The sequence below is a fragment of the Ranitomeya variabilis genome, chromosome 4 (genome assembly GCF_051348905.1).
Source record: "Ranitomeya variabilis isolate aRanVar5 chromosome 4, aRanVar5.hap1, whole genome shotgun sequence".
Taxonomy (NCBI): domain Eukaryota; kingdom Metazoa; phylum Chordata; class Amphibia; order Anura; family Dendrobatidae; genus Ranitomeya; species Ranitomeya variabilis.
Window position 1 is genome coordinate 184767004 of NC_135235.1, and position 24204 is coordinate 184791207.

Genomic DNA, 24204 nt, shown 5'->3' on the forward strand with positions numbered 1-24204 from the left:
TCATGACACATGAGAACCTTGAGCAAATATTGGCTACCAAACAAGCAACTTTTGTAGACCATTTGGTTCAGACATTCCCAGCACACAGCAGTGGTGATGGTTCTCACACGAGCTGTAGGGGGCAACATGGCAGAGGTGTTAGAGGTGCACAAATCAGAAGTGATGCTGGACAGAGGGGTATTATGACCAGGTTGTGGAGTGATTTTGCAATGACCGCAGACATGACAGGTACTGCTGCATCGATTCAAAGTGACAGGAGACTGCATTTGTCCAGTATGGTTCTGAACTATTTTTCTTCCCTTATCGATGTTCTCCCTCACAGGTCATTCCCCTTTGATTACTGGGCATCTAAAATAGACACCTGGCCTGAATTGGCAGAATATGCATTACAGGAGCTTGCTTGCCCTGCTGCTTGTGTGCTATCAGAAAGAGTCTTCAGTGCTGCTGGTTCAATACTGACCAAAAAAAGGACTTGTCTGGCTACCCAAAATGTTGATGATCTAACCTTCATTAAAATGAACCAATCATGGATTTCAAATTATTTTGCCCCACCTTCCCCTGCTGACACGTAGCTTGCCTTGAAAATGTCTTGCTTTGGCCTCCTCTGACTGACTGACCCAAGTCCTCCATTTGCAGCTGCTGAATGTCCACCATAGGCCATTTTTTTACCTCCCTAAATGGACTGACTCCCCCCACAGGGCCGTGGTCACCACCTAGCGCAAACACCCGTGCGAGTGCCGTTTGCCTGGACAGGTGGGTGTGCCCACTCTTGGGAGATGGCAATGGCACAGGGTCTCTCATAGTACAATGAAGTGTCTCTGACGGTGGTGGTACACAACCAACGTCAGACACACCGTCGTAATATGAGGGGCCCTGTGCCAGTACCGCCGCCCACGAGAGAGTGTTCCCCCCAGGTCGAACAGTGCTCTACCACTTGCCAAACTTACCTCTTCCTGCTCCACTACTGTGTAGTCTTTGCTGTTAAATCCTTCAATGGCACTGCCAATACAAATTTTTTGAAATGATAGATGATAGCAAAAATATACAGGGGCCCTGGCCTCCATTTAAACCAGTAAATACTTTGCGCCAACTACCACTGTCTGCTACTCAGCAGAGGAGCCAACCCCTGTACCTAGCTATGCCACCTGTTTATTTATGAACATTTTTTGGGCTGACATTTACCTCACTTTATTATTTTGGCCTACTAACTGTGTCAGCCACTCCTAACAGTTGTCCTCCACTGAACAAAGCTATGCCGCCTGTGTACTCCGGTAACCAATTTTGAACTGCATGTAGCCTACTTTTTTATTTTTGGCCTACTAAGTCTGTCTGCGCCACTCCTTACAGTTGTCCTCCACTGATCAAAGCTATGCCACCTGTGTACTCCTGTAACCAATTTTGAACTGCATGTAGCCTACTTTTTTATTTTTGGCCTACTAAGTCTGTCTGCGCCACTCCTTACAGTTGTCCTCCACTGAACAAAGCTGAGCCGCCAGTTTACTCCTGTTTTGAATACTAAACTGCATTTGGCCTACTTGTTTGGTTGGGCCTACTTTCTTTCTTTCAATGTTCTTTTTATTAAGAAAAAATAAACATATTACAAACTTTTTCATGAAAACAACTGTAACAAGTTGAAGTCAACTAAAGAAGTACAGGCATAACAATCCTCATATATCGGGTATTATTTCAACTAAACCTGCATAATCATATTTTACAGATAACAACCTGTTAGGAAAAAAAAAAAAGGAAGAGAGAAGAGAGGGAAGAGGGGGGGGGAGACACCTTGGGATGAGATGCGATTATGTTGAGATTGTCGCAAGATAGGTTGACTGAGTCCTAAAATGGATCCATGGTGTCCAAACTTTAAGAAATGCAATGATGGCGTGGCCGACCCTTGCTGCCAGCTCCTCAACCTGAAACAGTTGATCAATTTTTGAATACAGTTGTTGGATAGTGGGTATTGTAGGCGAGTTCCAGTTAATCGGGATCAGAGATTTCCCAGCTGCCAGAATAAATAGAGCTAGTTTGTTGGCACAATTATCATTAGGCCAGATATGTAAATTTAGGAAGACATTTTCTGGTTCCAGAGTGACTCTCCTCCCCAGCAACTTTCTTATAACCAAGGCCACCTCACCCCAAAATGGACTTAAGCGTGGTCAAGACCACCACATGTGTTTAAAGTCGCCCTCACCAGCCATGGCTCCAACTATGAATCTGTTGTGGTGTGATATGCCATCTAATCATGGCTTTGTAAGAATTTTCCTGGATACGTACACATGTTGAGGGACCGTGAGAATTTTTATATATTTTTTTAACCCCTTAATCCCATATGACGTACTATCCCGTCGAGGTGGGGTGGGCCTTAATTCCCACCGACGGGATAGTACGTCATAGCCGATCGGCCGCGCTCACGGGGGGAGCGCGGCCGATCGCGGCCGGGTGTCAGCTGCCTATCGCAGCTGAAATCTGGCACTATGTTCCAGGAGCGGTCACGGACTGCCCCCGGCACATTAACCCCCGGCACAACGCGATCAAAAATGATCACGGTGTACCGGCGGTACAGGGAAGCATCGCGCAGGGAGGGGGCTCCCTGCGTGCTTCCCTGAGACGATCGGTACAAGGCGATATACTCACCTTGTACCGAGCGTCTTCTCCCTGCAGGCCCCGGATCCAAAATGGCCGCGGGGCTGCATACGGGTCCTGCAGGGAGTATTTCCGGGTCGGAGGAGGCTGCAGAGCAGCCTGCTCCGATGTAAGTATGATCGCCGATCTGATAGAGTGCTATGCAAACTATCAGATCAGCGATCTGTGATGTCCCCCCCTGGGACAAAGTAAAAAAGTAAAAAAAAAATTTTTCACATGTGTAAAAAAAAAAAAAACTAAATAAAGAAGAAAAAAAAAAATATTCCCATAAATACATTTCTTTATCTAAAAAAACCCCCCAAAACAATAAAAGTATCCAAATTTAGTATCGCCGCGTCCGTAATGACCCAACCTATAAAACTGTCCAACTAGTTAACCCCTTCAGTGAACACCGTAAGAAAAAAAAACGAGCCCAAAAAAACCGCTTTATTATCATACCGCCGACCAAAAGTAGAATAACACGCGATCAAAAAGACGGATATAAATAACCATGGCTGAAAACGTCATCTTGTCCCGCAAAAAACAAGCTACCACACAGCATCATAAGCAAAAAGATAAAAAAGTTATAGTCCTCAGAATAAAGCGATGCCAAAATAATTATTTTTTCTATAAAATAGCTTTTATCATATAAAAGCGCCAAAACATAAAAAAAGATATAAATGAGGTATCGCTGTAATTGTACTGACCCGACGAATAAAACTGCTTTATCAATTTTACCAAACGTGGAACGGTATAAACGCCTCCCCCAAAAGAAATTCATGAATAGCTGGTTTTTGGTCATTCTGCCTCACAAAAATCGGAATAAAAAGTGATCAAAAACTGTCACATGTCCGAAAATGTTACCAATAAAAACGTCAACTCGTCCCGCAAAAAACAAGACCTCACATGACTCTGTGGACCAAAATACGGAAAAAATATAGGTCTCAAAATGTGGAGACGCAAAAACTTTTTTGCTATAAAAAGCGTCTTTTAGTGTGTGACAGCTGCCAATCATAAAAATCCGATATAAAAAACGCTATAAAAGTAAATAAAACCCCACTTCATCACCCCCTTAGTTAGGGAAAAATAATAAAATTAAAAAAATGTATTTATTTCCATTTTCCCATTAGGGCTAAGGTTAGGGTTAGGGCTAGGGTTAGGGTTATGGCTAGGGTTAGGGTTAGGGCTAGGGCTAGGGTTAGGGCTAGGGTTAGGGTTAGGGCTAGGGTTAGGGTTATGGCTAGGGTTAGGGTTGGGGCTAGGGTTGGAGCTAAAGTTAGGGTTGGGGCTAAAGTTAGGGATAGTGTTGGGGCTAAAGTTAGGGTTGGGGCTAAAGTTAGGGTTAGGGTTGGGGCTAAAGTTAGTGTTAGGGTTTGGATTACATTTACGGTTGGGATTAGGGTTGGGATTAGAATTAGGGGTATGTCAGGGTTAGGGGTGTGGTTAGGGTTGCAGATGGGATTAGGGTTAGGGGTGTGTTTGGATTAGAGTTTCAGGTAGAATTGGGGAGTTTCCACTGTTCAGGCACATCAGGGGCTCTCCAAACGCGACATGGCGTCCGATCTCAATTCCAGACAATTCTGCGTTGAAAAAGTAAAACAGTGCTCCTTTCCTTCCGAGCTCTCCCGTGCACCCAAACAGGGGTTTACCCCAACAAATGGGGCATCAGCGTACTAGGGACAAATTGGACAACTTTTGGGGTCCAAGTTCCCTTGTTAAGGAACAGATGATTGGCCTCGGGGAGACCAAAACATCCAACACCGCGGAGACACCATCACGTGTTTCTCAACGCAGTGATCCAGAACACTGCCCCCATCCCTTATGGGAAATATGCAAATGCATGTAGGATAGCTGCGGAGACACCATCATGTGTTTCTCAACGCAAGCAGTGAATAGCCAGACCTTTCCCCGGGAAGGAACAACTACGGGAAGGGCAGCATCCAATAAAGGAAAACATCCAATACAGGAAAACCACCTATGCCAAGCATGGTATCCATCCACAGACAGCTGTTTCGGGGTGTTTGCCCCTCATCATTGTGGAGTAGGAATCTGGCTATTAGGAGCAGTGCCTAGTAAAAGGCTGTGAAGGAACAGATGATTGGCCTCGGGGAGACCAAAAGCTCCCTTGTTATCCTTGGGGAAAAAAATTGGGGGGGGGGGGGCTAAAAATCATTTTTGTGAAAAAAAAAAGCATTTTTATTTTCACGGCTCTGCGTTATAAACTGTAGTGAAACACTTTGGGGTTCAAAGTTCTCACAACACATCTATATAAGTTCCTTGGGAGGTCTAGTTTCCAATATGGGGTCACTAGTGGGGGGTTTGTACAGTTTGGGTACATCAGGGGCTCTGCAAATGCAACATGACACCTGCAGACCAATCAATCCAAGTCTGCATTCCAAATGGCACTCCTTCCCTTCCGAGCTCTGCCATGCGCACAAACAGTGGCTTCCCCCCACATATGGGGTATCAGCGTACTCAGGACAAATTGGACAACAACCTTCGGGGTCCAATTTATCCTGTTACCCTTGTAAAAATACAAAACTGGGGGCTAAAATATCATTTTTCTGAAAAAAAAAATATTTTTATTTTCACGGCTCTGCGTTATAAACTGTAGTGAAACACTTTGGGGTTCAAAGTTCTCACAACACATCTGGATAAGTTCCTTGGGAGGTCTAGTTTCTAATATGGGGTCACTTGTGGGGGGTTTGTACTGCTTGGGTACATTAGGGGCTCTGCAAATGCAACGTGACGCCTGCAGACCAATCAATCTAAGTCTGCATTCCAAATGGCACTCCTTCCCTTCCGAGCTCTGCCATGTGCCCAAACAGTGGTTCCCCCCCCACATATGGGGTATCAGCGTACTCAGGACAAATTGGACAACAACTTTTGTGGTCCAATTTATCCTGTTACCCTTGTGAAAATACAACACTGGGGGCTAAAATATCATTTTTCTGAAAAAAAAAAAAGAATTTTTATTTTCACGGCTCTGCGTTATAAACTGTAGCGAAACACTTGGGGGATCAAAGCTCTCAAAACCCATCTAGATAAGTTCCTTAGGGGGTCTACTTTCCAAAATGATGTCACTTGTGGGGGGTTTTCATGTTTAGGCACATCAGGGGCTCTCCAAACGCGACATGGTGTCCCATCTCAATTCCAGTCAATTTTGCATTGAAAAGCCAAATGGCACTCCTTCCCTTCCGAGCTCTGCCATGCACCCAAACAATGGTTTACACCCACATAAGGGGTATCAGCGTACTCAGGACAAATTGCACAACAATTTTTGGGGTCCAATTTCTTCTCTTACCCTTGGGAAAATAAAAAATTGGGGGCGAAAAATCATTTTTGTGAAAAAATATGATTTTTTATTTTTACGGCTCTGCATTATAAACTTCTGTGAAGCACTTGGTGGGTCAAAGTGCTCACCACACATCTAGATAAGTTCCTTAGGGGGTCCACTTTCCAAAATGGTGTCACTTGTGGGGGGTTTCAATGTTTAGGCACATCAGGGGCTCTCCAAACGCAACATGGCGTCCCATATAAATTCCAGTCAATTTTGCATTGAAAAGTCAAATGGCGCTCCTTTCCTTCCGAGCTCTGCCATGTGCCCAAACAGTGGTTTACCCCCATATATGGGGTATCAACGTACTCAGGACAAATTGTACAACAACTTTTGGGGTCCATTTTCTCCTGTTACCCTTGATAAAATAAAACATATTGGAGCTGAAATACATTTTGTGTGAAAAAAAGTTAAATGTTCATTTTTATTTAAACATTCCAAAAATTCCTGTGAAACACCTGAAGGGTTAATAAACTTCTTGAAAGTGGTTTTGAGCACCTTGAGGGGTGCAGTTTTTAGAATGGTGTCCCACTTGGGTATTTTCTATCATATAGACCCCTCAAAATGACTTCAAATGAGATGCAGTCCCTAAAAAAAAATGGTGTTGTAAAAATGAGAAATTTCTGGTCAACTTTTAACCCTTATAACTCCCTAACAAAAAAAAAATTTGGTTCCAAAATTGTGCTGATGTAAAGTAGACATGTGGGAAATGTTATTTATTAAGTATTTTGCATGACATATCTCTGTTATTTAAGGGCATAAAAATTCAAATTTGGAAAATTGTGAAATTTTCAAAATTTTCGCCAAATTTCCGTTTTTTTCACAAATAAACGCAAGTTATATCGAATAAATTTTACCAATAACATGAAGTAGAATATCTCGTGAGAAAACAGTGTCAGAATCGCCAAGATCCATTGAAGCGTTCCAGAGTTATAACCTCATAAAGAGACAGTGGTCAGAATTGTAAAAATTGGCCCGGTCATTAACGTGCAAACCACCCTCGGGGCTTAAGGGGTTAATCTGCTGCTCAGAAAGAGGAGAGCTTATGTCTTTTTCCCAACGGGTTATATACTCCCTCTTTAAAGGTACATCTATTTTGAGTAGAAGTTGGTAAATCGTTGAGAGAATTTTTGTGGGGGGTTTCAATCTGGCGCATAAGGTCTCGTAGGGAGATACAGTTCTGTCTACCAAGTGGGTCCTTTGGCAGAGAATGTGAGAAGGTTTTCCATGCTGGAGGAATGTGAGGCCCGACAGCCCAGGAATCCTATGTACCGTAATTCCTGCAATGGGAGAAGTGTCCCATTTTCAAACAATTGCTCTATCGGTACATGGGTGGCTCAAAAAGGAAGATCGTCTAATAAATCAGTGACCTTAGTAAGAGGGGAGAGGGCAGGAACCAAGGCAGAGCCCACTTTTTTCAAAATTTTGATCGTGGCTAAGGTGTGAGCGTTTTTGTATTTGGATAGGTTCTGTAATTTATTGTATCCTAATAAAATAGCACGAAGGAGATAAGGGGATAGTGCCTCTTCTATATCTAGCCATTGCTTATTCTCTGAGTTTCTAATCCAGTATATTGTTCTGGCTAAGTGGGCAGCTTGGTAATATTTAATTATATCTGGGGCGCCCATTCCGCCCATGTCATTTGGTAAGGTAAGAGTTTTAGAGTTGATACGTGGTTTGCACTTTTGCCATATGTATTTAAAGAAAAGGGAATGGATTTTAGTTAGGAAGGAGATAGGTATTTGAATTGGGAGCATGTTGAAAATATATAGAAATTTTGGCAGTATAAGGCTCTTTAATACGTTCTTTCTTCCTATCCAGTATAAAAAGGTATCTTTCCAGGTGCGGAGGCTAGCGGATACTGGTTGGGCCTACTAACGGTGTCTGCCGCTCCTTGCTTTTCTCCTCCACTGAACAAAGCTGAGCCGCCAGTTTACTCCTGTTTCAAATATTAAACTGCATTTGGCCTACTTGTTTGGTTGAGCATACTAACTGTGTCTGCCCCTCATTACAGCTGTCCTCCACTGCACAAAGCTATGCCGCCTGTGTACTCCAGTTACCAATTTTGAACTGCATTTAGCCTACTTTATTATTTTAGGCCTACTAATTCTGTCTGCGCCACTCATTACAGCTGTTCTCCATTGAACAAAGCTATGCCGCCTGTTTACTCCTGTTACCATTTTTGAACTGCTTGGAGCCTACTTTTTTAATGTGGGCCTACGAACTGTGTCTGCGACACTCATCACAGCTGTCCTCCATTGAACAAAGCTATGCCGCCTGTTTACTCCTGTTACCAGTTTTGAACTGCATTTAGCCTACTTTTTAATTTTAGGCCTACTATCTGTTACTGTCTGCGCCACTCAATACAGCTGTCCTCCACTGAACAAAGCTATACCGCCTGTGTACTCCAGTTACCAATTTTGAACTGCATTTAGCCTACTAATTTTGTCTGCGCCACTCATTACAGCTGTCCTCCATTGAACAAAGCTATGCTGCCTGTTTACTCCTGTTACCATTTTAGAACTACTTGGAGACTACTTTTTTAATGTCTGCGCCACTGATTACTGCTGTCCTCCATTGAACAAAGCTTTGCCGCCTGTTTACTCCTGTTACCAGTTTTGAACTGCATTTAGCCTACTTTTTTATTTTAGACCTACTAAGTCTGTCTGCTCCACTCCTTACAGTTGTCCTTCGCTGAACAAAGCTATTCCGCCAGTTTACTCCTGTTACCTATTTTGAACTGCATTTAGCCTACTTACTTTATTGGGCCTACTAACTGCCAGCCTCTCATTACAGTTGTCCTCCGCTGAACAAAGCTATGCCGCCAGTTTAGTCCTGTTACTGCTTTTGAACTGCATTTAGCCTACTTACTTTATTGGGCCTACTAATTGTCAGCCTCTCATTACAGTTGTCCTCCGCTGAACAAAGCTATGCTGCCTGTTTAGTCCTGTTACCAGTTTTGAACTGCATTTAGCCTACTTTTTTATTTTAGGCCTAATAAGTCTGTCTGCGCCACTCCTTACAGTTGTCCTCCACTGAACAAAGCTATGCCGCCAGTTTACTCCTGTTACCTATTTTGAACTGCATTTAGCCTACTTACTTTATTGGGCCTACTAACTGCCAGCCTCTCATTACAGTTGTCCTCCGCTGAACAAAGCTATGCTGCAAGTTTAGTCCTGTTACCGATTTTGAACTGCATTTAGCCTACTTACTTTATTGGGCCTACTAATTGTCAGCCTCTCATTACAGTTGTCCTCTGCTGAACAAAGCTATGCCGTCTGTTTAGTCCTGTTACCAGTTAGTTACTGTTACTGCATTTAGCCTACTTTATTATTTGGGCATATATCTGTGTTTCTTTGTCATCCTGCCCATTGCCCAGCCACTGCTAGATGACTTTGCTGGTACATTGACCCAGACCACTACATTCCCCTTGCGCTACACAGCCAGAATCTGACCCTGCTGAAAGTCAGGTTCCCCTTCCTGCATACTATACCACCTTACACGGGGACAAAAAGGAAGGTGCAGATGAAAGTGCAGGTTCCTTCATCAGGTGGGGGCATACTCGTTGGCAAAGTCACTGGCACAGGGCCCCTCATGGTACGCAAAAGTGTCTCTGCTGGTGGGAGGCACCCCCGCCATCATACACACCGCTGCACTTTGAGGGGCCCTGTGCCAGTGCCAATGCAAACGAGTGGGCCCCCCTCTTCTTGCTCAGGATCATAGCACTTGCAAAGTTTAAATGCTTACCTCTCCCTACTCCACCGCCGTGACGTATTCCATGTTTCCTGGGCCAACGAAAAACTTGAGCCAGCCCTACCCCCCCACAAATGTAGCCAAATGACCCCCAGTTTTCAATGCCTAACTATTATTATAAAGTAAATTAAGATTGACAAGCTTCAGTAATAAGAATTGATGTTTTTGGCATTAAAATGGGCACTGTAGGTGTTTTCCTGTCCTCCACTTTCTGCCGACTTTGATTCCCCATTGACTTGCATTGGGTTTCGTGTTTCAGTCGGCCCCCGACTTTTTGCAATAATCGGCCGATTTCACCCGACGCAAAACCCGACTCGATCCTAAAAAAGTAAAAGTCGCTCAACTCTACCTCTATGTACTCCTATATAGTGTTTTTCCGCAATCTAGCAGGATACGGATGGAAACCCACTAATAGAATCACCCACTAATCAGAAAAAATGTGCAGCAGGCAGCACTAATTGAAAAAAGGACAATGGAACAGTATGAGGCAGTGACGCACGCTGAGCTGACTACAACCAGCTGTGGCTGCAGAACAGGCTACAGCGTGAGCTGCACTCACGCAGAGACCTTGCAGACAGCTGTAAACAGCGCTGCAAGGCCAAAAAAGCTCCTCTATGTAAGCCTATATAGTGTTTTCCACAATCTAGCAGGATATGGATGGAAACCCACTAATAGTATAAATCAGAAAAAATGTGCAGCAGGCAGCACTAATTGTAAAAAGGACAATGGAACAGTATGAGGCTGTGACGCACGCTGAGCTGACTACAACCAGCTGTGACTGCAGAACAGGCTACAGAGTGAGCAGTACTCACACACAGACCTTGCAGACAGATGTGAACAGTGCTCCAAGGCAAAAACAAGGTTCTCACACAGCGGTTGCTAAATTAGCCTGGGTAAAGCACTATGAAGCAAATCGCTATCTCAAACTATCCCTCAGTCAGAAGAGCAGCGTTCTGTCCCTAACTGAATTCACAGCAGAGTGAACCCAAAATGGTGGCAGTGGCTTTTATAGTGTATCATGACATCATTTCAGCAGCCAATCACAGCCATGCCCTTACTTACATGCCTAACATGCATAACAGGATGTGCCCACACTTCTTAGGATTCCTCATTGGCTGAATTAAATCAAACTGGCTCATTGCACTATGGTAACTTCCGATTCCGGTATTCGATATACTGAAAGTATCGGAACTCAGTATCGGAAATCCGATACCGCGAATATCGGCCGATACCCGATATTTACAGTATCGGAATGCTCAACACTAGTGACAGTCAAAAATAGTATGCATACGTGCTAATACAAAGGCAGTATATTTGTATAGGAGATGATGCCAATAAGCCTATGATCATGTGAAACTGCCCTTAGTATGGAAACATTTGTAAGGAGATGCAAATAAAAAATCAAAAGAATATCAAATAAATATATCAAGAGAAAATGTTCCACACCAATTGAAATTGCAGTGTGCTAAAGTGCAGATGCATGGGAGATGGAAACACTACAAAAACGTGTGCAAAAGTAAAAAAAATGCAGAAAAATGAGCAAAAAACAAAGAAGTTCAAAATGGCAAAATCACAATGCTGAGTGTAAGGGAATGAATGACATAATACCAAAACCTGTGTGAAGAGGTGGCTCAGGCAAAAAAATCTCCAATACGCATTTCGCTGTCGCTTCTTCCTTACACGCTCCCCTATGTGGATGCCTGGATTACATACTAATTGTGTGGTCTTCCGGCATACCATTATTTCAATAGCAATGTCGTCAATTTGCAGTTTACTTTCAACGGTCCCATCAACAACATAGAATTTCTTGATATTTCCCTCATGAGCGTTGTGACAACCAAAAATGTGATATGTTCCCTTTTTCGCAAACCAGTCAGTGGCAATACCACATTGCGTGTAGACAACTGCCATCCTTCTCATACCATTGCAGCTATTCCTTATTGAGAGTTTGTCAGAGCAAAGAGATTATGCTCTTACAACACGGCATATTTAAAATAATCCTCATTACAAAAACCAGACTTAAAAGAAAATAAGATACACTAAGAAAATTATCAATATAGACTAAAATAAAACCTTAGGGCTAGAAAGAAATGTTATCCTGCTCCTCCTAAAAGAAAAAAATGAAAAAATACTATCCTAATGACACCAATTGTTGTGAATTCTGCTCTTGGGCTCCCTCCGGTGGTTATAAGTGGTACTGCTGCTCCTTTGGATCTCAGCAGTCATCAGGTGTTTCCACTTATTACCAATTCTAACTGGGCTATTTAGTCTGGCTAGATCCTTTAGTCAGTGCCAGTTGTCCATTGTTTTTGGAGGATTCACATCTCAGCCTGGTTTCTTCTGCTATGCTGTTCCAATCTGCAAAGATAAGTTCTGGCTTTGTTTTTGCAGTCCACATGCTGTGGGCTTTATAGTTCAGTGCATTTCTATATTTTTTCTTGTCCAGCTTTTTCTGTGCAAGGATTTATTCAGCTAAGTTGGAATCTCTGGAGATGCAGAAATACCCTCCATATCTTTAGTTAGATGTGGAGATTTTGTATCTTCTGTGGTGGATATTTTCTAGTCTTTTAATACTGACCGCATAGTACTCTGTCCTATCCTTTCTATGTAGCTAGAATGGACTCCTTTGCTAAATCCTGATTTCAGTCTGTGTATGTTAATTCCCTCTCCTCTCACAGTCAATATTTGTGGGGGGCTGTCTATCCTTTGGGGATTTTCTCTGAGGCAAGATAGTTTTCCGTTTCTATCTCTAGGGGTAATTAGTCCTCCAGCTGTGACGAGGTGTCTAGGGAGTGACAGGAACATCCCACGGCTACTTCTAGTTGCGGTGTTAAGTTCAGGGTCTGCGGTCAGTACAGGTACCACCTTCTCCAGAGTACGTCTCATGCTGCTCCTAGGCCACCAGTTCATAACAACCAATCAAATTACTACTTTCAGTACCCCATACAGCACTCAGTTCAATAAAATAAAAAATTAAAATGAAATACATCCCTGATTTACACGAAGACGACAACTTACTTGACATCTTAAATAAAGGTAATAGATGTGTTGCCAGAAGGGGAAAATCGATAGGCAATCTGCTTTCACCCAGTCTATACAAAAAACGCACCAATAATGCAACATGGCTAATAGGGAAGAGATTTCACAAATGTTTCCCTAAAAAATGCAATATGTGTCAATACGCTAAAAAACTATGAAAATAGCTGATAATCACAATATTAATTATTTTATTAATTGTGAAACATGTTATGTTCGTTTATTGCATCGAATGCACTATTTGTGGAATTGGATACATAGGATGCACTAGCCGCAAACTGAAGAAAATAATTTCTTAACATATTTACAATATTAACAGCAATAATATAACTTATTCAGGAGCCGTAGACTTTTTTTAGAACAACAATAAGGGAAAATAGATCGTTTTTAGTTATTTTGGCATAAAGCAAGTTAAATCTCCCAAAAGTGACAGTAGTTGGCAGCACAAACTGTTTATGAGAGAAGCCTTTTGGATCATTGCATTAGACCCTGAACAGCCTCAGGGCAGTCTCACACGTCCAGATAATTCCGGTACCGGAAACAATCGGTACCGGAATTATCTGTGTCCGTGTGCCCCTACGTTTCTTGTGTACATCAGTGTGGCACACTTGCGGCACACGTGTGCCGCCCGTGTGCCCACTGGGTACCACACGCACCGTGCTGGGTACCACACGTACCAGCATCTGGTGCTGAAGCCGCGATTCATATCTTCTCTGCAGCAGCGTTTGCTGCAGAGATGATATGAATAATAGTGTTTAAAATAAAGATCTATGTGTCCGCCGCCCCCCCCACCCCCTGTGCTTCCCCCCCCGCTGTTCGGAAAATACTCACCCGCTCCCTCGTTGGCCGTCGGTGCTTCCTGGTCTGGCTGCGGCTTCCACTGTATGCGGTCACGTGGGGCCGCTCATTTACAGTCATGAATAGGTGGCTCCACCCCTATGGGAGGTGGAGCCACATATTCATGACTGTAATCGGCTGCCCCACGTGACCGCATACAGTGGAAGCCGCGGCCAGACCAGGAAGCACCGACAGCCAACGAGGTAGCGGGTGAGTATTTTCCGAACAGCGGGGGGGGGGCGCACAGGGGGTGGGGGGGCAGCGGACACATAGATCTTTATTTTAAACACTATTATTCATATCTTCTCTGCAGCAAACGCTACTGCAGAGAATATATGAATCGCGGCTTCAGCACCATGTGGGGGGGACAGCGCTTACTGTAGCACTGTCTCCTGCATGCACACGGACTGCAGACGGACAACGTCCGTGTGCGGTCAGTGTTTTACACGGACCCATTGACTTTAATGGGTCCGTGTAATACGTGCACTCCCACGAACACTGACATGTCTCCGTGTTTGGCACACGGAGACACGGTCCGCAAAAAATCAATGACATCTGAACAGATGCATTGATTTTAATGGGTCTACGTGTGTCAGTGTCTCCGGTACGTGAGGAAACTGTCACCTCACGTACCGGAGACACTGACGTGTGAAACCGGCCTAAGTGAATGAATTATAAAACAGATACTGTGTTTATTTATTGAAAAAAACATTCTACACAAATATCATAAAATTTTTGATACGTTATTCTTTTATAGATATAAGTATCCATTGCCACACATATATATATATATATATATATATATATATATATATATATATATATATATACTGTATGTATATATATATATACTGCTTATATGTATACAGCTTTCCAGTGTTGAATGTTTTGCCATAATTGGTAATTTGTTGCACATGTGTGTTTTTTTTTCTTTAAAAGTCTCATTCCACTTTGTAACTCATGTACTGTTTGATTAAGGGGAAACCAATGCCAGAAATGCATCACACTGTTCCTGCCAAACATGTGGAAATTGTTTCTTTTTTGACTATAAAATAAAGCCTTTAAGATTTTTATACAGAGGTGCCATCCTCCTCCTTATACCTTTGTAAGCATGTAATGACCTGGAGAATCCTAATGGCAGGTCCGTTTCAGCATTTAGTGAACATGGTAAAAAAAAAAAAAAAAAAACACATTTGTGGAATTGCACATTTAAATTTTTTTTCCTACTTTCCGCTAAATTATATGGTAAAGTCAATGGAGTCATTCAAAAGGACAACTTGTCCTGCAAAAAAAAAGGCCCTCACATGGCCATGATCGAAAAATAAGAAAGTTATGGCTCTGGGAAGTAGGGGAGCAAAAAATAGAGACGCAAAAACGGAAATACCCCTGATCGGATTGTTTTTATACCTTCTAAATAGATTGTTTTGTGTATATTTGAATTCAATTGTTTATTACTATTGTCATGCAAAACACTAGTCTAAGGCCGGCATCACACTCAGCGTATGAATATATGGTCCGTTTTTTACAGCCGTAATACGCAGAAATGTTCCCAAAATAGTGATCCGTATGTCATCCATAGGCAGGGTGTGACAGCGTATTTTGCGCATGGCATCCTCCGTATGTAATCCGTATGGCATCCGTACTGCGATATTTTCTCGCAGGCTTGCAAAACCGACATCTAATGGATTTATGTGCACAAATGTTCGTTAAGACATATATACAGTATATATATATATATATATATATATATATATATATATATATATATATATATATATATATATATATATATGTCAGAGAGACACACACACACATATATATACCGCTCACTGTGCCTCATCATCCCCGCACCTCTGCCACCGCCGCCGCCCCTCTGCCGCCACCACGCCACTGCCGGTAAGCCTGCATTCCAACTATAAGACGCACCCCCCATTTTCCCTCACATTTTTTGTGGGGAAAAAGTGCATCTTGTAGTCCGAAAAATACAGTAAGTGCCAGCTACTGTTATCTTCATGGTGCCAGACAAGATGCCTCTTTAGTAATCCAGCCTCTGGTGCACAGTAAGCGAAATGTGCATCCGATGAATGTTGATATTTGTCTGTTAAACCCAGATACTGACGTTAGCACCTAATTTGGGGTATGGTAAATGACAGTTTCTATTCTAAAGACTAAAGAGATAAAAGAACTTACTCTGTGAACTTTGTGTTATTTTTCAATATCTCGAAGTATGCAAATTACCTTATTATGACCACATTTTTTATTTCTTTTAAAGTAAGACATGTCGGATCCTTACATTGAATACAAGGGAGTCCTTTTCCCTAAAATATTAACCTCCATAGAAGATCTGGAGTTTATAGAAAATGAATTTCAAGTTAGAGATGATGACATCTATAATATAACGTATCCAAAATCAGGTAAATGATTATTAAATTCAAAGTATATATACAAATCATTTCTTTTTAGATAACATGGCTCTTCGGCGTTGTCATTGTTTTTTTCACACTTTCTCTTTATGTTTTTTCTCTTTTTCTTTTACAATATTTTATATGCAAAGTAAAGAATTGCATTTTATTTACAAGCTAATGTGTGTTTTTGACTTTGACAGCATTTCCACAAATATTTAAAACTAGTGTCAGATTGGGTTGAGAAAGGCCCACCAATAACAATGACTATTTGGCCCCACTGTTCAGCTGCGTGAAAAATAACCTGACCCTAGTACGCAAATTTACTTTTGCTTCTATATAATATTAATTTGGCTAGCTGTTTACTGAATGATTAGGGGATGTATTTTTTTCTATAAACAGTGAATCAAGTGCTCATTAGCACTACTTCACAGGGGCCTACCAGAGAATTATCCTTTTTCCCTGCCAACCAGTTCAAGCCTGTTTAAAACCATTGGCTTGTGGAATAAATCTTGGTGTCTAACTTGGAGGCATCAAAAGGATAGATTATGAATATGAGACAGCAACATGAGAAAAACAGTGCTGATATGTGTGTAAAATTAACTCAATTAATTAAAAAAACAAGGACAACAAATTGGCAAAATTATTGGACCAAGGACAAAGTCAATTAGTAATGATAAAACAAATAAAAACATCTAAGGGATCAATTAAGAAAGGTGTCAGGACCAAAGTATAGAATTATTTTTGAATGCAGAGCATTCATGTTTTACAACTGATTAAAGCCTGTTTTTGTCTGTGTGTAATAACAGACAATGCAAAGAACCTCTTCAGAAAGAAAGACATCAGGAGCTCTAAGTTCCAGTCTCCTTCCTCTCTGATTGTTTTTATAAATTCCCATGGGAAAATTGCATTACCTATAAATCTGCCTACACTAGTTTGGAGAAACCAACACCATGGAAAACCATAAAAATACCAGGCAAGAATAATGATTAAAATGCCTTTATTAATACCAGTAGCAATAGTAACAAAAAATAATACATTAAAAGTGTGCACACAATATAGCGACAATATTAATAATACCAGACAAAAAATAAAATAATATAATAGGACCAAAGGTGAATCAAGAGGCCCCAATGTAATGCCTCCTAATAGAGCAACAATTGCATTTATGATTTTAAAATTATTAATAGAAATAAGGGACTAAAAGTTGCGTGAATAAAAGCCAAAATTGTGCAAAAAAGTGCAAAAAGGTGCCACATCCAGAGTGCAATTGTAAACTGATAATCTCCATATAAGAATAAAGTGTAAAGTGGCAAACGTAGGCAATAATAACTAAGTCCCACATGTATTGAAGTGATAATCTTCAAGAAAAGATAAAGTGCAGAGTGCCAAGGTAAAAATATAAGTTTATCGAGGATAGTGAAATAATAGGAGGGCTATACCTTTAAGGTCCATCTGGTCACTGTAGTGTGCGCACCCCGACGCGCGTTTTGGAAGTATATTCCATCGTCAGGGTTCTGCAGTTGGCTATCTTGAGTCTTTTTTTCAGACCGTCAAAAATCTAAAAAATCATGTTAGCTGTCAAAGTTTTTAAAAAAGACCTAGTAGAGTAAAAAAATAATTCAGTACTACATGCATGAACGGGCATCTGCGCGATCAACAGGAGTTAATTTGGGAATGTCATTGTGCTAAAATGCAGACTAGCGGGTCTCGCCATCAACTGCATCTTCTGATGCTTCCTCTTACCTCACCATGGCAAGTGTTGTCACACAGGCCGAAGAACCTCCACTTGTTTACCTCCTACAGTTGGGGTGATTGAGAGTGTCAGCTGAAGTGGAATTGCACATGCCTGCTGTTTTTGACTGATCTTACATACCAAGCACACTCCATTATTTTCAATCCACCATAACATCCCCTCCTGCACCTCTCTCATAGTCCAGCAGCTTGTCATGTTTACCCTACTCCACCCTGTGTCGGCACTGCAGCAAACCCTCATTTGTGCAGTTGTGCTCATGTAATAGTTTCTTTACTCCTATACATGGCAAAGTTAACAGCTTGAATTTCACCATCTTCAATCTACTAGTAACAATAAACTTTATTTATATATTGCAAACACATTCTGCATAGCTTTACTGTATAAGTCAACAGTTCATATAAAACAGTGAAAAGATACAAAGTTAAAGATAATCAAACAATTCAAGCAAAAATAATGACAACCCTGCACTTCAGAGCTTACAATCTACAATAAGGTGGGGCTGATTGCAATTACAGGTGTTTATTTACAATGATGATACAACCATCTTGAGGAAATGGGGGGGTAGATATAGACTGCATGAGACTTTTGGGTACGGTTTAGTTTGATGGTGAATTATGTTCAGAGAAGTAGAGAATAAGCTATATATATATATATATATATATATATATATAGGACATTAATTATGAACGTGATAGGCAGCCCTAAACAGATGTGCTTTTAGGGAGCACCTAAAAATGTCTAAGATATGGATATACTCCTAATTTCATGGGGGACAAAGGGTAAGAGGTGAGTCATCTAGGTTGGAGATTAAACTGAGCTGGACAAAGTCCAGATCTGGGGTGTTGCCATATTTGTTTGTCTCAGAATTTGAAAAGTTGTGAGAGGCCATGAGTAGGGTTGAGCGAAATGGGTCGGCAATTTTCAGAAGTCGCCGACTTTTGGCAAAGTCGGGTTTCATGAAACCCGACCCGACCCCTGTGTGGGGTCGGCCATGAAGTCGGCGATCTTCTAAATCTGGAATCGGAATTCCGATACCGATTCCCGATATGTTTAAGATATCGGGAATTGGTATCGGAATTCAGATTTAAGTGTAAAATAAAGAATTAAAATAAAAAATATCGCTATACTTACCCTCTGACGGGCCCTGGTACTAACCGGGAACCTTCCTTCCTTAGAATCAGCCTTCCAGGACCCTGCGGTGACGTCAAGGTGACGTCGCGGCTTGTGATTGGTCACGCGGCCGCCCATGTGACCGCTCGCGCGACCAATCACAAGCCGCGACGTCACCGTGACGTCACCGAAGGTCCTGGAAGGGCTGATTCTTAGGAAGGAAGGCTGCTGGAACGAAGCCGAGGGTGAGTATATTCCTATTAGTTATATACTCACCCTCGGACACGCCCTGCTTCTTTCCGGCAGCCTTCCTTCCTAAGAATCAGCCCTTCCAGGACCTTCGGTGACGTCACAGTGACGTCGCGGCTTGTGATTGGTCGCGCGAGCGGTCACATGGGCGGCCGCGCGACCAATCACAAGCCGCGACGTCACCGTGACGTCACCGCAGGGTCCTGGAAGGCTGATTCTAAGGAAGGAAGGTTCCCGGTTAGTACCAGGGCCCGTCAGAGCGTAAGTATAGCGATATTTTTTATTTTAATTCTTTATTTTACACTTAAATATGGATCCCAGGGCCTGAAGGAGAGTTTCCGCTCCTTCAGACCCTGGGAACCATTGGAAACCCAATGCACTGCATTGGGTTTCGAGTTTCGGCCGACCCCGACCCCGACTTTTTTATAGGATCGGCCGGTTTCACTCGACCCAACTTTTGAAAAAGTCGGGTTTTGTGAAACCCGACCCGATCCTATAAAAGTAAAGGTCGCTCAACCCTAGCCATGAGAATTGGCTAGAGATAAAAGCTGTAATGCAATTGGGGAGGTGAATCTGTTGAAGTCTCCCAGGATAAGGTTTGTCAATCCTGAGGACATGAAGTGTGGCCACAACGCATTAAAGTGGTCAAGGAAGTGGGTGGGTGAGACTGGGGTCTGGTATATAAGTGCTACTCTGAGGGAGAGTGGATGGAACACCTTGATGGTGTGATCCTCAAAAGAAGAAAGGCATCCAATCGGCCTGCATTTACTTATTGAGTTAAAAACAAGATTGTTGTTGGCAGCGAGGCGTGTAGGGTTATCGTGGAGTTAGCAATGAGCATACAGCGGGATATACGTATATTCCATGTGTTGTAATCTGGGTGTGGATAAGTAATACGCTCACTATTAATTTTCTGAGCTAATTATTGTGAACAGCCTGCAGCCTCCTCGAATAATTTGTCACCCAATCGTGTCATTGTCTGGACGATAAGGGCCATCTGAGAGCTATTCGCTTCTAAGATCACAGTGCTTGTTTCCGTATGACTCATGGTCTGTGATCTCTGTCATTATTGCATGGCCACTCCAATCTGTTAGTGAAGGAAATTCAGCCTCTCTGCCTTATGGATAGAGACGGTTTCCAAAGATGATGGCTGGAGCAGTCCCCCCAATACCAGTTGCCAAGTCACCATTGCTTCTCTAAGAAATATGTGCCTGCGCTACAGCAACAAGTTGCAAACAACATCACCTGTTTCCTGAAAAACTCTATGTCTGCCAGGGTGCATTTCAACAATGACACCTGGACGAGCAAGCATGGAAAGGGGAGTTACAGCTAGATGACTGGGCACTGGGTGACTCTGGTGGCTGTAGGGGCTGTTGGGGAAATGGCTGCTCCACAAGACTTGCAATCCCCAAGGATTGCAGGGTGCTTGGAGATGAAGAAATAAACCACAACACACCATAAGATGCCTAACTAAACTAGGCAAGGGTTTGAGAACTAAACTACTAAACAGCTATGGTTGCAGAACCAAACAAATTAACACCAGAACATGGAGAACTAAACTAAAGGACAACAGTGATTGGAGATCTAGACTAACAAACAGCTTGGGTTTGAGAACTAAACTAGTACACACCAGGGGATGGAGAAATAAACCAGTAGACGCTAAGGTGTCACACTCACTAGGCACCAAGTCTTGGAATCCCCAGGGCTTGCGGAATAAACCTCTGTATGTAACAGTTCTTGCATTGCTTATGCCTCTTCCATCTCCTCACGGGCCTCCACCTGCGCTCTCAACCTCTGCCTTTATTCAACATGTTACAACACCATAGAGAGAATCCCTCCTCCATCTTTGTACTGCACAGCCAGGGCTCACCATAATCAGGAATTGTTTACAATAATATGCCTTGGAGATCTCAGTCATATGGATCATCAGTTGTGGACAGCTATCTATGCCGAGTTTGAGCAATGACTGTCTACACTCAACCTGGAGCCAGGGAAGGCCATGTGCAATAACAGTGCAAACCTGGTGGTGGCCCTACGCCGAGCCAATCTTACACATGTGCCTTGCATCCTCAACCTGATGGTACAGCAATTCCTCCTCCACTGTCCCCGTCTGGATGTACTGCTCCAGAAACCACTGTCATGCTGACTTCCACCATTCCACTTCAGTAGGAAATTAGATAATTTGGACTACCAGTTAACCGGTTGATATGCGATAAGACCACACCATGGAATTGAACTATGCACCTGTTGCAGTGACTGTGGCAGCAGCGCCGAGACCTGGTGCAGGATGAAATTTTTCATAGCCTTGCACAACGGATGTGGTGCAAATCACACTTGAGTACTGGATCCAAATGAAGAACCTCTGTACCCTCCTGTACATTTTCTTAATAGCTAGTAAGATAGATAGCGGTGATGATGCCATGATCAGCATCCCTATTACAGTCATCTACATGCTATAGCACACTTTAGATAGTGTAGGTGAGCAGGTGGTTTAGTTGGTCCTGGGAGAAGACGAGGGATAAGAAGAAGATATCTTTAGGGTTAACAATATCTATAAGTTCAGGTCTGTGGTCTCACAGATGTTTGCTATGGAAGGAAAAAATGGAGAAGGACCATAAAAAAGATGAGATGAAAGAGGTGATAGATGCAAAATAGGAGATGAAGACAAGTGTGTTCTATCCATAATTAGAAACAGACACGCCCATGCTGCAGTATCAAAATATGCTGGAAGACAATCTTGACAGTGGTTTTCCCCAACAGAGCAGTGAGGCACACAGTTTAAATCACAGTGATAGCCTTCCAACCACAGAAACATTAGCAGTAGTGTTGAGCGATACCTTCCGATATCGGAAAGTATCGGTATCGGAAAGTATCGGCCGATACCGTCAAAGTATCGGATCTAATCCGATACCGATACCCGATCCCAATGCAAGTCAATGGGACGAAAATATCGGAATTAAAATAAACCCTTTCTTTCCTTGTAGGTTAATTCTACATGAAGGAAAACAACTAAGAATAATGTAGGATGTATTGGGGGAGGTGGCGGAGACATTAAAGGCACAGAGGTTTAGCCCAATCAAATAGAATAGCATGATTTTTATTTTTTTTTATGACGTTCGGCGTTAGAAAGATTTTGACTATGTTATTTTTTTTTTATTTTGTCAGATATTGATGTTTCACTACTTCCACGCCCTTCACCTTCTTTTTTACTTCTCCCACACTTTCTTCTTCATTATCCTCATCATCAGCTTCTTTGATATCAACTTCTTCACTTTATTCATCTTCTTCTTCATCTTCTAACTATTATTTTTTTTCTTACATTGTTCATATTCTTTTTATTTAACTATTATCTTCTTCGTATTCAACTTCTTCATCATATTCTTATTTGTGACAGGCATTCCCGTAGTTGTTATCTATGAAAGTTTGAAGATTACACCTTCCGTTCTGCCTGTCACAAAAGAGTTACATTTGTCCGCGTTCAGTTTGGCCTGCAGCATCAGGCTTTATCCAGGGGCACCACGAGGAGGAATGGACTCACCCCCATACACTGCTTAGTCTTCTTCTGCTTATAATTTAGATAATATCTTTTGCTCTGATATTTAGTCTTATGCTTAATGTTCTTCTGCTCTTTGTTCTGCAGCCTCTTGTTCTTCTGCTTCTCGGTCTTCCAGGTCGTCATCATCTCCAGGGTCGTCGTCTCCGGGGTCGTCGTCATCGGGGTGGTCTTCAGGGTCATCGTCTCCAGGGTCGTCGTCATCTCGGTGGTTGTCGTCTCTGGTGTCGTCGTCATCTTAGGGGTGGTCTTCCGGGTCATCGTCTTTAGTCTCTTGAACTTCGAAATGTAGCAGAAGGTACAAGAAGGCTGAGAAAATGCCGAGAAACAGCTGATGGAACTGGAACTCGGATGGCTACCCGAAGGTCCAAGAGCCAATGGAACTACCGAGGACCAGCTGACGTTACTGGAACCCGGTTACTAAGCAGGAGGTACCCGTGCCTGAAAGCACTAACAAGGACCACCTGACGTTGGTGGAACTCAGATACCCAGAGGGAGGCACCTAAGCCAAAGGCTCTGCCTGGAACCAGCTGACGGTACTGGAACCAGGATGGGGAGCAGAAGGTACAAGAGCAAAAGACACTGCCGAGAACCAGCTGACGGTACTGGAACCCGGATGGGTAGCCGAATGTCCAAGAGCCAATGGAACTACCGAGGACCAGCTGACGTTACTGGAACCCGGTTACTAAGCAGGAGGTACCCGTGCCTGAAGGCACTACCAAGGACCACCTGACGTTGGTGGAACTCGGATACCCAGAAGGAGGCACCTAAGCCAAAGGCTCTACCCGGAACCAGCTGACAGTGCTGGAACCAGGATGGGGACCTATCTAAGCTTGTCTTCCTAGAGCCCCAACTAGCATTGTTGGAGCAAAGGGTCAGCAGGGGGAGCAGAGTGTAGGCTGAAGCCTGCACTGGCGGCAGCTTTGGGTCTGTTGTGTCTGCGTGGCTGTTGCAGGACACGTTGCCGGCTACACAGCAAGGGAACAGCTGGCGGTGCTGAACCCCACTGACACATTGGCGAGGTGTTTGGCTCTGTGCAGCCAGAACTTCCGGACAGCAACTAGCGGTGTTGGAGCCCGGGCTCTGCAGGTGGAGCAGAGTGTAGGCCGAAGCCTAATTGAAACAATTTTAAAGGTAACCTTTAACCCCCCTCAGGGGTTACAAACTAGAAGAGCCACACCTTATGCAGCAGTATTGCTGCACAAGTCAAAGGTTGCTCTTTTAATTTTTCTCCTTGCACACGCTGAATGAAACACGTATAACATTTAGCCCTTTATACAGTCAAACTGTGTTGGAGGCGAGAGTTCCCTTCGTAATGAGACGCAGCACAGATGTCAAGAATCCCACCTTGGTGCTGGGCGCAGCCTCCTGAGCATTGTTAATTGCTGTACAGGAGTCTGCGCTGTCGTGTTATCCCTTGGCCTTGCGCTGTTAGCGCTGCCCATCTTCTGACATCATTTAATGTCGGCCGTTGCGGTTCGCGATGACCATGAATCCCAGCCCCGCAGTGTCTTTACATAGTTAAAACACTGCGGGGCTGGGATTCATG

General features: G+C 43.0%; 1 protein-coding gene across 1 annotated transcript in view; it reads left to right on the top strand.

Moving 5' to 3' along the window:
• The window catches only part of LOC143770143 (sulfotransferase 2B1-like), a 244788-nt gene that overhangs the window by 16391 nt on the left and 204193 nt on the right, over window positions 1-24204 (top strand). The window contains exon 2 of the mRNA XM_077259473.1: window positions 15858-15999. Coding sequence (XP_077115588.1) covers window positions 15864-15999 — 136 coding nt within the window. The 5' untranslated portion in view covers window positions 15858-15863. The remainder of the gene's footprint in view (window positions 1-15857; window positions 16000-24204) is intronic.